The 15,128-nt window shown below is 36.8% G+C and overlaps 2 protein-coding genes across 27 annotated transcripts in view; both read left to right on the forward strand.

Annotated features, from left to right (window-relative positions):
- Positions 1-5,495, forward strand: part of DTNA (dystrobrevin alpha) — a 188,657-nt gene extending 183,162 nt beyond the window's left edge. For all 25 annotated transcript variants that reach the window (XM_087961678.1, XM_087961689.1, XM_087961683.1 and 22 more), the window contains one exon: positions 1,820-5,495. In XM_087961678.1, coding sequence (XP_087817804.1) covers positions 1,820-1,984 — 165 coding nt within the window. In that variant the 3' untranslated portion in view covers positions 1,985-5,495. The remainder of the gene's footprint in view (positions 1-1,819) is intronic.
- Positions 5,496-10,357: 4,862 nt separating this feature from the next.
- Positions 10,358-15,128, forward strand: part of MAPRE2 (microtubule associated protein RP/EB family member 2) — a 62,677-nt gene continuing 57,906 nt past the window's right edge. The window contains exons 1-2 of one of the 2 annotated variants that reach the window (XM_026670403.2): positions 10,358-11,240; positions 11,657-13,161. The gene's annotated coding sequence lies outside the window, so the exon portion shown is untranslated. Of the gene's footprint in view, positions 11,241-11,656; positions 13,335-15,128 lie in introns of those variants that run through there. The other variant, XM_026670404.2, reaches the window with a different exon arrangement.

Here is a 15,128-nt window from a genome sequence, read left to right on the forward strand (position 1 = left end):
GAAGGTTGAATTGTAGTATTCTAGTCCTTTTTTAAATGCTGTGGAAGAGCCTTCAGTGCAAGTGTAAGATTATTTAAAAAATACTTAATCTCACATAATTGAACTATAATTATTTTTCAGATTCTACTAAGTTAATATAGTTTTTAAAGGCCAGAATTATCTTGATACATACAATCTAGATACAAGCAGATTTTCATTTTCATATAGATCAATAGAAGTTATCTGCAATTATTTAATACTAATATTGCTGAATCATTACCATACTGAATTATATTAGTAGACAGAGCTTTAATTCTCTTTTTTGTAAGCACTAGAAATAGCAACTCCTGCTTTATTTTTTTAGATGAATATCAGGCTGGGAACATTATCAATATGCAAGACCTTCAGAATACATGTCTAATCTGGTTTGCCAATCCAAATTATCTGGCCTCAAACAAAATATTTCTTTATCTGGAACTCTGTCCAGAATGTCAAAGTGGGTGAAGATGTAGGAAAGCTAAGAAAGAGCCATTTCTAAATGCATCTGCTAACTTCATGGCAGCTTTTTCCCAGTAGCTATTTATCATATGGAGTGAGCTTCAATTTTGTTTCTGTCCAAAATTATATCGCCAAGCCACACAAGATACATATTCTTGTTCCCATCCCTTTTTTTAGAAGCTAATAATTTTTTTATATTTTTATTAATAATGCTTGGAGTTTTTTCATGTAAAAAATATCAACAACCTGATATTTTCCAGGTATGTTACTAACATTACCCCATATTTTTCAACCAGCATGTACTGGAAGTGGTTCTGTAATCTAGTACTATAATATTGAAGAAGGCTAATTTCCAGGATTTAAATTCTAAAGCCACAATTATGTTTCTAGATGGATAATATGACTTTTGTCCTATTATAACTTTTTCATCTTCCCATGGCTTTCAACTTTTATCGATCATAATATTTATGGAGTAACTTTTTCAGATGGAACTCCTTTTGGGGCCTAAGTTTAATTCATGACATGATGCATCTTTTCTCAAATGACGTCCTTCCTAAACAAAGAAAACCTAGTTACCATAATCTCTATGTATTGTCAACATTCTATTACCATTCATTGTTTGTGGATATCTTTTAAAGAATCGGGAAATGTTGCCAAAAATGTGCATGTGCTCTATATGCTGTACATATGTGTAGTAGAATAGAGTATTACTTTAGAACAGATAGATTTTTGTTCACTTGCTAATAGATATGAATGGATATTTTGCTTTGATGATATAGAGCTATTTTGGGATAAGAATTAAAGACATGAGATGAGAAATTAGGAGACCATTTTAATCCTGTTGTAAATACAAAGCCAGCTGGTTAATTTTGGATCAGTTACTCTCTCTCAGTGCTAAAAAGAAGATAATGGCAAACCACTTCTGAAAAATTCTGCTAAGAAAAATGCACAGATCAGAACTCAAGATACACTCACAGCACACATACACACAAAAGTTTAATTATAATATTATTCAGGTATTATATGAATTGGAATAGTCTTTTTAGTAACTCTGCTCTCCTACCAATCATGCTTTACTGTGCATTCAGAATAGAAAATCTGCACCTATCCTGAAAGCTAGCATATGCAGAGCTGAAATTGTAAGAGTAAAGAGCAAAATAAAATGTGACTAAGACAAATCGAATCATGTGTCTACAGGTAGGTAGCCTAATCCAAGTAACAGTGAGGGGTGGGCTTATCAGGAGTATTCACTCGGTGAGTATTCCACATTTGTACACTGCCTACATAGGGCTGGTGTGTTTCTATGAAATGTGATAAATAGTATTAAAACATTTCTTGACAGGAAAGCTGCAGTCAAATGGATAATGAAAGTGATGTAAGAATTGAGGAGGGGGAAGAGAAGGAGGAAGAGGAAGAAGAAGAAGAGGACAACACTCCGACTAATGACAAAGATAGCCTAGCTGCCAGCTTCAACAAAGAAGTGAAAAATCAAGTGCAGCCTCTCTAACCAACTAGGTCTCCAGACTGTAGCACAATTATTTTGTTTGCCAAGTTCTAGTTTGTAGGTGTTTTATTTTTGAAGATTAAAAAAACATGTTTTTTTTAAAAGCTAAATTATATCAACTACATCGTATGTAACATGGCTTATTATTGATGAAGAACACTGGCTGTACTAACAAAATAGAAACCCTTTGCACATACTTTTAAACCTGTTCAGTTTACAATGACAGTACTGTTTATATTAGGAGTTTGATTTCCGAATAATTTGAGGTTTTAGAACACTTTCCTACACACTGTACATTGTTTTTCCATGGAGGGACTTTTAAAAATATATTGATGCATTTATCGTTGAATAAATATACTCCTGTGTGTACATATTTATAGCCCAAAAATGAACTATAGTTGCAATACTGAACCCAACCACACTTGCAGAATTCTCACAGATATTACTAGGAATTGCACACATGTTGATATTACAATATTGCATCTTTGGATAGCAATTTGTTTTTAATATTTCTGCAAAATAAATAAATGAAAATTTAAAAACAAACTTGTACAAAATGCACTAAGAAGTATCTCTATGACTTAGGGCTACTGCATAACTTAACGAATGTTTTCTTTCAAAATATAATCTTAACAAATCAGCCATAGAAGTTAGTGTAAATATTTTCTTTCCAAATAGAAATCATATACAAAAAACAACATTCAAATTATATAGAATCTAGTTTTTAAAATCAATACAGATCTTCTTAAAACTGTGAATTATGTTTTGAAATACTCGTTACTAAAGCTGTTTATAAACCACAGGTGCCATAAAATCCCTAAACTAATTGTATAATCTTCATTGAATTATTTTGTTGCAGTTTTACCACTTTCTTTCACATTATCTCCATCTTTCATATCTTGTTGGTTGAGGCCTTCAGCTTTAAATGTACAGGCTTTAAAAGATTGCTTGCAATTACTTCTTTTCTTATTTTTGAATGTGCATTGCCTTAGTCAGCCACCTGTTATTTTGTGTGCATTCTTGGAAATGGGCCAGGACTATCTGCAGGGTATTGTGAAAAAATCAAGATGGCCACCATGCACATCTTGCAAGGTACATAAACATCACATTATCATGGCTGCCATCTTGCCTTTTTTTAATCTTACCTTCTGGACACTCCTGGAATGAGTAGAGAGACTTTCTTCAGGGGACAAATGGGGTAATCTGCTAAATATGAAAAGCACATGGCGGGAGGTGTGTCCTTTCTAAAAAGAAAAAAAATAATACATTATGTAATTACAGCAGTATCTCTTTTGAATAAATACTATTTAAAAAATAATAGAGAGGAGACTGCTCCCCTGAGGATTATATATGGAAAAGATACTTTGCAAATCTTATTTTCCCTATACAGTAAATTAGTTACAAGCAAATTTTAGCCCCGAGGAAAACAGCAAATGATTTAGAAATTGTTGTGTTTAGGGCAATATTTTATTAATGATGCAACTTAACATTAAGTATGAATTTAAAAAAGCTCAAATATGTAAATCCAAAGTTATTGTTAAAAGAATAATAACTCCTTAAACTTGCTTATATATTGTATTGTCCAAATTAAAAACTGAATTTTTCTGTTGTTTCTACAAGGGACAGGCTTCAGATCAGAGATTTATGGATTAAATAACTCTAGCAATTTTCTCACTCATGCTTAAAATAATTGCTATTCCTGGCATCTTCCTTCTTGTGTCTTTCTCAACATTGTCTCTATGGAGTCAAATCACAGAATTTAGAGAACTGCAGAAAATAATTAAAAAAAAAAGTTTACATAGAGACACCCCAGAAACCCCACCTGTGCAATAATTACTCTTTACTCCTGTAGTGTCTACCATCTTCACATGGTGGATACATAACTTTTGACAACTTACCTCTCCTATGCCCTTCTCTCAGGAACTGGTTACTCTCTATTAGTGCCTAGCACACATCAGTTAATAATAGACAGTATATTGGCAATTCTTGCTGACAGCTCAGGACTCCAGCCAAGTATTTCTAAAAGAGAAGCAAAATTTCATTAAAAAGATCTAAATCCAGCTAGATACCTACAGTTAGAGTAGTGATTGTGTTTCTCTGATATAGTGCTTAATTTACACTCCCACATTGCATGTAAAGCTCATACAAGAGTCTAAACTTTGGAAAATCTGTGCAACACTTATTGTCATCACAACATATGTACCATTCTCTCAGTCTGTTTTCAGCATAGATTCCCCAAAGCAGAGCTCTAGGTGGCCTCTTATACTCTGGAAGTCCAAGTTAAAGCACTTTTCCATTTGCCTCCAAAACCAAAATCTAAATTTGTACATCAACCAGTGTTAAGCTGACAGTGGCTCAGTATGGACAATACTTTCTCCTGATTTCTATCCAGCATGTGGGAATCAAAACTATCGTCATCTAACACAGCAACTCAACCTCCTGGGTCATTAGCCAATGTGTGAGTATAAAATTTGAATAAAGATATGCTTGCATAAAACTTCACTAACGAAGGCCTTAATGAGATCACCTGTTTCTGTATTTTGTCTGGGATGTCATAAGACCTAACGGAATGAGATATTATGTGGATGTCCTTATCAGATGTACATCAACTTGCATGCCCAAGGAATCCAGGCCCAAAGCTAGTGTTACAGACATACGTTTCCATGCACAATGAAACAAGCCTGTAGAGGAAGTTGAGTGAGAGTTTTGTCCCAAATGTGCCAATGTTTTAGCCCATACAGTCTTTGTTTGCTAAACATGTTTGGATGGCGAACCTCAAAGTTGCTGGAATGGTTGAAATAGCCATTTATCATTTTTCATGGCTAATTACTATAGCCCAAAACTCTTTGTGGATTGTTAATGGAAAGATCATTAAGAGGCAGGAATTAGAATGTGAAGATAGCAGGTTTCTTGAATGTTGAAAGAAAAGAGAGGATAGAATCTCTGTAAGTAGTAATGTTAACTTTAAAACTGCATTAAAAGGTGTGTGGCCTTTGTTGTGATAATATGTATTTTCTTATATGCATGAGACAAAATGTTGCATCATTATTTAGCACAGATGTCTGCCTTTTACTTTAGCCACTTTCCTCCATTCTTATAAGTTCTTTGGAATTGCTGTAGATATATCTTGTAAATACCACAACTGCAGGTTGCAGCTGTTAGGTTGGTTCAATTCAGTGCCAGAACTTTGAATGACAAGACAGAAATTTATTTGTGAACCAAAAAATATGAAGAATTACATCTTGTAGCTACTAACTGTCTGATGTTTTTAACTACTGTTATTTTACACCAATCTAGACACACTGCAAATTTTACATTATGCATTGGTATTGTAAACAGGACTATTATTGTATGGGTTTTTTTTGTATTGCTGTTAAGTATTGTTTTGTGTGTGTGTGCGTGTGTGTGTTTAAGCCTATTGGGGACATATTTTGAAGTGATTAAACTATTTAATTGTGTGTCTATATTTTGGAATGGAATTATTTCTTCATTAAAAAACAATTTTTAAAAGTAATTCTTGAAGTCTCCCTTCTTGTTGTTTACACTGAATCCAACATACATTTTCCCCTATTCCAGCAGAATTATTCCTTACATTTGTTAAGAAAAAGGGATATGAAGGTACATATGTGTCTTAATAATAATATCTAAGACTGCTAACATCAGAATGACACGATTATCACAAAAAGTATGGTCACCAGCAATAGTATTGACAGATGTAATGAGCTTGTAATGAACAGTATTGATAGATGTAATGGTCAGACTGAAAAAGCCTATTAGAACTGAAACATTTACAGATGAATTAATAAACAGGGAAATCTATAATTTGAATATCATGATGAAAAAAAGATCTACTATTAAAAGATCAGCATGGGTGGCTTATGGTGGTGAGGAGGAGAGTCTTGGATTTCTTATAGATTAAGAGGAGTAAAGAATTATAAATTTCAAATTTGTTAGCATAAAATTACCAGTTTTTTCCCCACAACATTTTTATGGTCAGCGTTCAAATTCACAAGTGATTTTGCTCCTAATTCTTCAGGATCAAATTTGGAGGAGACACGTAATGCTACTAAGATTCTTTTCAGAAGTGTGGAATTAATAGCCTCCCAGATGATATTAAATGACAATTTTAGCACCTAGCCAGCATAGCCAATGGGAAGAGATGCAGCAATTGTACTTCAGCTATATATTAGCCAGTTGGTTATATAATCTTTTACTTTCTTTAAATTTTAAATTGAATTTTATTTGAAAGATATTACTGGTTTTGATAAGAAAAAACTATTTTTCATTTTTCATTTAAAAATGTGTACTTGCACACATTCAGTCATGCAGGATAGAGGTCATAACATCTGATAGAATAAGCTCTGTTTTGTCAAACTATATGCTGTGATGCATGTCGTATTCATAAAAGACATATCCATCCTGTTTTTGCAATCATTATTGGATTAAATGGACTATGAATCTCATCTGATAATGATCCTGGTATGTTTGGAATTCTTACCAAGATACTATAGTAAAAAAAAAAAATCCTGCCCCAATGGGTGATTTGCAAAATAGATGATATTCCTCCTCTTCAGAATGGTTTTAAATGGCTTGTTGGATAATTGAGGTGTCAGATCTTGTATTTGTCTCCACGTCAAGTAGATTTCTTCACTCTGCAACTTTTGTTTCACCATCTTTTAGATAAGAGATAGCAGGCATTTCTCCCTGCCTGTTGGTTAAATAGCTAGTTACTTTTGTATTGCCACTTTCTTCAACTCGTGACTTCAGGCTTGGACAACAAGCCAGTTGATCAATTCCTGTCACAACTAGCGGATCAATGCCTGGTTGATGTAAAAAAAAAAAAAAAAGCAAATTCTTGAATTTGCAGGAAAACACTAGGTTGAAAAAAAAAATCTTGCTGCATACTGAAAAATGTTTAACATTTTCCTGATTGTGATAATTGCAGGCATGCTCTATAGTACGCTTTTAATTTATTCATTGCTATCAAGTTTTAAAAAACCTTGCTCATGGCCTAGGTTCAAGCTTAAGTGTTTGAATGAGATGCAGAGGCATAAGCAGCAGCAGATTTTATAGTCATATGGTTACAATAAACATGCAACTCAAAGAGGAATTAATAGAATTGAAACAATTGCAGACAATTAAATAAATTCAGCCAAATTGTAGAATAAATATATTTTTGACTGAAATCTAGATGAATGTCTGGGGCTTAAGAAAAAGATAACTATTAAGATAACTAGAGCAATCTGAAAGTGCTCAATGTTTTTCTTGCTTTTGATCTTTGCTTTTACTACTCTTTCTATACTTTGCTAGTCAACACTGTGGTATTAGACTTAAGTGTTTTCTTCAATATAGAGTAGAAAGGATATTGACAGTAGCTTTTCCTTTATATGTATCTCTTATTTACCGTTCTGTGAAGGCAGGTGTGTTTTTTCCCCCTGTACTCATTTCTTCCAAAGACCAACTAATCATCCTGTATATCCTGGCAAGCAGCATAATTAATGCTCAAGGGACTTTGCTGCTAGGAAATTCCCTCTAGTTCTTTTTAAAGGGATGTTTATGTCATATAAAATTATAAAGAAACATAGGTAGTGGGGGGAAACAAGAATACTGAGGTTTTTAGATGAATTGGTTTTTAAAAATGATATATGAATATTTATATATATTTAGGAACCCAAAATTTTGAAGCAATATGTATATCATAAAGTGTTCAATTTATAAATTCACAAGATGTACCCATTTTTGTCTTTTGTCAGAAATTCTAAAAGTAAATACAACCAGAATGATTAAAGATAGAAATAGCATTTTATTCCTTACATTTACTGGGCAAGAGTCCTGGAGTAGTTTAGGTTTAATGCAGTACATTTATTATGCTGTAATCTTATGTAGATTAGCACCCACCATTTCTGATATATGTATAGAAAGCAAGTTTGTATATACATAGCATGAAAAATCAAACTGATTGGAAAAAAAATCTTTGTCTCCAAAGATGTAGGATCAAAATGCACCCAACTCCCTTTTACATATGGAAGATGACACGATTGGCAGCTGAACTTTATTTCAACACTGGAGAATCAATATTAATAATGAGATGGTACTGAGTACAGTTTGTATGATCCAGAGCAGGAGTTGCCAACCTTGGCAACTTTAAGCCTAGAGGATTTCAACTCCCACAACTCCCCAGCCAGCTTTGCTCCAGATGATACACAGCCTTCCTTGCTTTTTACAAGGCCCTCAATGCTTTTTACAAGGCCCTCAAGTGCCTAAATTTTGGATTTAAGAACAAGAATACTGCCATCAAGGGCAAAAAAGAAGTTGCCATGTCTGTCTTGATAATCTACCTAGGACAAATCTCAGGCCTTCAACCTGTCCTTCTGAATTAAAAAAATAGGTGTCAGATTGTGATAGCAAAAAAAACAAAAAAACTTAATCATTTCCTGTCAAGTCCTACAACAAGCCTGAAATTATAGTAGGCTTTACACCTCATTTAAACATACATCAGTTTAGCCAAGAAAGTGTAATAAATTGAAATCCTAGCCCATCTAGAGATGATATGTTGGCTAAAGTTGGACTACAATTTCAATAGCAAGGATATTATTCTGGTCCATTAGAAATTTATTCACTAACTCCTAGATGTTTATTAACTTCTTATTCAAAATGTGTGCATTAAACATTTGAAGAGGGAAATGATCATGAAAAGAAAGAATCGTGATGCTGCAACTTACAAGTTTTTGTCTTTCTCTAACCATAATTATTTATTCAAAAACAAATTAAGTATAAGTTACTCTCAGGTAAGCAGGTACAATATTGCAGGCATACAGAGCAAAATATTACTGTTGCAATTGTTTAATACTATTTATGGAGATATTTTCTCCATAAGAATTTTTTTAAGAAATTATAAGAAAAATCCATAAAAAGAACAACTAGTTTATGGCTAAAATCAAAATTAAAGGTCATGTGACAATTTCATTACCGAGATCAATTCTATAGCTTATTCTCTTAATCATCCCACAATACTTCTTACCCCACAATACTTCAATACAGTTCTACCATCGAGAGCATTTTGGCATACTGTGTAACGGTGTGGTATGCTGGATGCTCTGCAGTTGGTAAGAAGATGCTCCAGAGTGTTATAAACACAGCACAAAAAATCATCAGTTGCTCTCTTTCTTCTTTGGAAGAGATTGCGAAGACCAGACTCCTCTCTAGAGCACTAAAAATATCCACAGACCATTCTCATCCTGGTCATTCATATTTCGAACTGTTACCATCAGGGAGACGTTATAGATGTCTTAAAATGAGGACTAATAGATTGAGAAACAGTTTCTTTTCCAAGGCAGTAATTGTCTTGAATCAAACAGTGCATTTGTGATTTAGTCCTATGTATATAGTGGCATTTTAAACTATTTAACTTACTAAATGTTTTAGATAGGTTTTAGACTAGGTTTTTAATAATAATTATTATTTTAATTATTTTAATTTTTAAATACTCTGTAGTGTGATTGTGATGTGGTGTTTGGGGCACTGTGCTGAGGTAGCTTTCAAATTTCATTGTATTCGTGGAATGTAATGACAATAAAGGTATTCTGCTCTATTCTACTTGTTTCCCATATTTAAAAGACTCTGGATATTAAAATATCTTAAGAATGATAAATTGTGAGTTTGCAAATATAGAACCTAAAAGAAAAAGTTACAGAGGGGAAAGTGCAAGAAACACAGAGTGACATAATTATAATACTTTCAGAATACTAGCTATGCAGGTCCTGATTAGCCCTATCCATACTCCACCATATTCTAATTTTATTACTAGAATATCCTCTGATGAAAAAGAAAGCAGCACAGTGTAGGACTGGAAAACCTGGTGTGAATAATGCCATTATTTAAAAACTATTTTTCAATTTAGCGCAACAAAGTTACATCAAGTAATTCACCTTTTGAGCCCTGGTACAATTTATGCAGCAACTATTTTTACATTTTTGTAACAGCCAACTAGTGGCTTTTCCAGAGTAGATTGAGCATTGCAACTAAGCATCATTCAGAGATCACTAATGTTATCATAAATCCAAAGAAAAGAAAAAGGAGGAGAAAATCTGAACTGACAAGCATTAAATTCAACCTCCTCCAGGCAAATATTTAAGGAGTTGAGAGGAAACAATTAAATCTTGTACTCATTCTTATGCTCCCTTCAGCTTTATAACTTTACAGCTTTTCAACTTTTTGTCTTTAGAGAAGTAAACATGATGTCAGCAAGATTGTACCTTTGCTCAAGTTAGTGAGGAAACAGTTGCAACCTCAATAAATAGCATTTTTAGTTTCAACTTCATATATTGTACAACGGATAGCATGGAATTTGTTGAAGTATTATTTCTTATGTTGCTAATATATTAAATTTGATGTTTATTAATATGAGAACTTATGAGATTGAAAGGCATTATCTCTGTTCAAGAACATGCCATCTTTTGGCATTTTGGAAACATGGATTTGTACTTGATATTTACAGCACAACAGATTCTTGCTTGAAGAAACAAACTTGCTTGTTTTCTCTCTTGTATATGAAGAAACAATAAAATTCTTTATCAGAGAGCCTTCACATCAGAGATACTGGAAGATGAGCTAAACTTCAGTATCTTTAAAAATTCTTAGTAAGAATTACAAAAAATAAACATACCATTCCATCCAACTTCCACAATACAGCATATTATATACTATTTCAGAGCAATTGCTTTATTAAGACTATCTAAAGATTACAAAATAATGAACAAACTTTACCTAGCCAAGCCAAAAATATTCAAGGAACTAATAAACAGTTTAAGGTGACCTTATCTCTGTTACAGATGAATATAGTTCAGAGAACCATCTGAAGGACTGATGTGAGAAACTGTTCAAGGTATCTGTTGGATAAAGTCATTTGGATTCACTATGATTTGGATTCCAGCTCTGCAGTCTGATGAAGTGATTGATACAGTCTAACTAGGTTATTTGAGAAGAGTTGGAACCTGTTGGCCCTGAGGAAATGAACAGGGTCCTTGAAACTGTTAGTTAACCATCTGTGTATTAAGAGCCATGGTGGCACAGTGGTTAGAATGCAGTATTCCAGGCTAATTCTGCCAACTGCCAGTAGTTTGATTCTGACCAGATCAAGCTTGATTCAGCCTTCTATCCTTCTTAGGTTAGTAAAATCAGGAGCCAGATTGTTGGATGCAATATGTTGACTGTAAATTGCTGAGAGAGGGCTGTAAAGTACGGTGAAGAGGGATATACCGTATTTGCCGGCGTATAAGACGACTTTTTGCCCGAAAAACATGCCTCCAAGTAGGGGGTCGTCTTATACGCCGGTATATCCACTGCCGCTTTCGGATGCTTGTTGGACGCAGCGAAGGCGCCTCTGGCTTCCCGAAAAACATGCCTCCAAGTAGGGGTCGTCTTATACGCCGGTATATCCACTGCCGGCTTTCGGATGCTTGTTGGACGCAGCGAAGGCGCCTCTGGATCCCCTGCGTCGCTTCCGCTTCATCCCGCCGCCTCGCTCCGCCCGAGGCTGCAACCTTCCTGCTCTTCCCACGGCCCCTGGCACTCCGCCCTGCCGCTGCAGCCCCGGGGATTTCTGGAGGGCGTTTCTGGTGGTGGTGGGGGTCGTCTTATACGCCGGTCGTCTTATACGCCGGCAAATACGGTAAGTACTTTTGCTATTGAGTCCATATTCTTCCTGATTTGTCAATGCCTCCTGGGAAACAATATGCAGGTGGGACCAAGTGGTAGTAAATAGACGGAGGGGGCAGTTACATCTCAATTTAAGGATGAATTAAAGAAGCAGTTGCCTGTCACTTCCTTAAGAAGCCATCAATGATATTGAATAATTTCTGTTTCATTTCCAACTTTTCCTACAGAGAAGGTGATTGTTTTGCTTCTTCACAAGGAAGAAATGGATCATCTAGACATCACGCTGAGATTTAGGCACTGTATTGGAATAGTGCTGAGATATAATATTAGTTATGTGTTACTATTGTCTTTGTAAGCCATCCTGTATCATGTCAGTCGGATGGCTATATAAATTGAGAAATGAAATGAATAAATGAAGTCCAGCATAAGGAGTATGAAATAATCGCAGGAAAGGTTTCATGAAATGGAGGAAATTAACTTCAGTTCTCAATGACTTGGTACAGATCCAAATTTAGTTGAGTTTAGAATAGATGGACAAAAATAATATAGAAAGTAAAATGTGACTAAGACAAGTCCAATCAGCAGACCAGAGTCCAAAGGTTCTTGACTACTAAGTTCAGTAAAAGGCATTTTTCCTTTCTCACCCTCCCCTCAGTTAACTAAGGGCCTGAAGGAATTGTCTTCTGTGCAAAGATCAGAGCAGCCTCAGCTAATTTTTCTCATTCATCCTGTCCTGTCCTAATGTATCAAGCCAACACCAAAATAAAATCCTCAGAGAATTCACAAAAAATAAGCACAAGTCAATTACATTAAAAAAAAAATTAAAAAGGGAACAAAACATCTGTAAAATTAAAAAAAAATCCAAATTCATAACTGCACAATTAACCACACACAAAATATGAGTTGCAGATCAGATTTTAAGATGACTTTGATACCATTACCAACAGTTAACTTTTGCTCTCAATACTTTTGCTTCAAGGTAAGCACTGGGCTGAAACAGCAATTTCCAGAATTCAAGGTGCCCTGTTGGTGCAAAGTAAGAGTTGGAACCTCAGCAATAAAATATGGGGAAGAATCCACTTGTGACTTAGCAATTAAAAGTCCACCGTCATTCTCCTCCCCAGAAAAGTACGTGGCCCGCGCGCCCCGCTGCTCTTGCTGCAGCTGAGGTGGCCTCAGCTCCTCAGGCCTCGGCTGAGCGAGGAGAACGCCCAGCCAGGCTCGCTCGGGGAGTCGCAGGCGTGACAGAGCTCTTTTGCCTCCCTGGCAGCTCCACAGACGCTTGACGCACCCCGCCTCCGGGCTGAGTTGTGGCCATTGGCCTCACTCCCTGCTGCCGCTTCTGCCGCCGCCGCTGCGCACGGGGACCGCCCATCTCCAGAGCAGCCCAGCTTGCCCGCCCGGCTGACTCACGTGGCACTCGGGCGCAGCAGCAAGCCTTGCGGAGGCTGGGGAAGGAGGGGAAAACAAAAGGGAGCTGTCAACGCCGAGAGCTGCACGCCCGGTAGCCTCGGTAAGAGCAGGTGAGTGACGGGCAGGCGAAGGAGACGCTGACTGGCGCTTCTCGAAGAAGGGGCAGGGAAGTAAGCGAGGGGAGGAATGGGACCTTTCTTCGACAATCCGCTCCCCACCCCACCCCCGGCGCCCCCAGAAATTGCTAAGGCAACAGCCCCGGTCTCTGGCCGCCTGGAATCAGGTTGGTGTTCAGAGCCCGAGGAAACGGAAGCGTTCCGCCGGACGCTGTGGGATGAGCGGGAGAAGCGGTCGCCTCGCTGGCACCGCCGAGGCAGAGAAGGCGCGCTCCTGGTCATAGGGGAGCCGGAGGTTGGGGCGGGGGATTCCCAGAAAACCCTGAAGTTCCTACGAAGAAAGAGTTGAGTTGGTGGGGAGGGAGGGAGGAGGTTGCTTAGTAGGCAGGAACTGGTAGGTAGGCATGGGGGAAAACACCCTGTTTGTAGAAGGAGCTGAAGCTGCTGCTGCCAGCAGCAGGGAGAAGCTTCTACCGAGCAAGCTGCTTGAGGTGACTTGGAACGAACCGCCCTGGGTGGCCAGCCGGCTGAAGTTAAAGCAATAAATAGCTCAGGGGACAGACATAGAAGTGGGTTATTGGAATCTGGCCCAAGTTGGGATGCTGGGAGGTCTTGATGGGTTTCACTGAATGGGGTGGACCTCTGACCCTGGGATGGAGTTGAAAATTGGGTTATTTCACCAACCTTGGCCTCAAAATACAAAGCTTGTTTTATCTGGAATAAATATTCCATCCGATTATTTTATGTGTGGGAAAACTGTTGAAGGTAGATCATTAAGCATAACTTTTGTGGGATGTGAGCAGTGGTAGTTGTTGAGCCTGTTGGGACGTTTTGTCATAGATTTGTACTTACTGAAGAACTCTTGGCCTTGCCAAAATTTATTTCCACTTTCTAAACCTGCCATCAATCCTTTGGCAGCCCTGCTGGCTTTATAAGAATTTCTCAGTCAAGGAGCCAATCCGGTTCTGATTGTAGAAGACTATTAATTCAGGAAATTGTGGTGTCAGGCTGAACAACCATCCTTTGTTTTGAGCACCACTGTGATAGTGACAGGCAGTCTGAAGTGGGGCCTTGTACTGGTTTTCTGCTGAAAAGTTTCCTTTCTGTTCTTTTTGCACATAAAATGGCAAGGATGGGAGAACTGGCTTAAACCCCATTCTGAATCAGGAATCCATCCTGGTTTAGAGAATTGTGATCGCTTTTTTTGCAAAATAAAAATGGCCAAGTTACTCATACAAACAGACAGGAACAGTTGCAATAGACATACCGGGACTTAATAGAGTAATTTTGGTTTCTGCTGTGGTTAAGTCTCTGTTGTTGGAGCAAATGTATCTCTGGTTTTGTTAATTTCAGACAAACACTTGCACACATAAAAACATCTACACAAACATCCTGCAGAGCAGATGGAGTATGTTATAAGTTAAACTGGAGAATAGCAATTAGGTGCATATAGCAATATCAAAACAGTTTTTAAAAACAAAATGCAGTACCTGAAATCTCTAGATAGCCAAACCTTTCAAGTTCTCTGCATTGTCATAGCCAACTCTGAGAGATTTTAGATCCTTTGTAATTTTTTAATTTGTATCAGGATCCTCCACGTTGTGTGAGTGGTACATCCATCTGAAAGGTTGGTGAAGCTTGATTTAGAGCTTAGTTCCTGTGCTGTTTATTTAGATGAGCAGGAAATTTTCCAGGTGCACAATATTTTATAGTATATTTTAACATATTTTGAATCTATTTTTTTACCATTTGTTGAGGGCAGAGTGTAAAACCATTACATCTAGGATCTAAAATAATCTGATTTCTTTCTGTAGGAGTGTTTATCCATTTACAAATAAACTTGGTGTGTGTGTGTGTGTGTGTGTGTAGGCATGTGTAGGCATGGTGGTATTTAGTTTTCCAGGGCATAAGGATTTACTTGTCAAGCGATATATCTATTTTAAGGTGACCTTTTCTCAAGA

Source organism: Notechis scutatus, chromosome 3 (assembly GCF_049901735.1).
Source record: "Notechis scutatus isolate UNSWTSFEM ecotype Mainland chromosome 3, rNotScu1.2, whole genome shotgun sequence".
Classification (NCBI taxonomy): Eukaryota; Metazoa; Chordata; class Lepidosauria; order Squamata; family Elapidae; genus Notechis; species Notechis scutatus.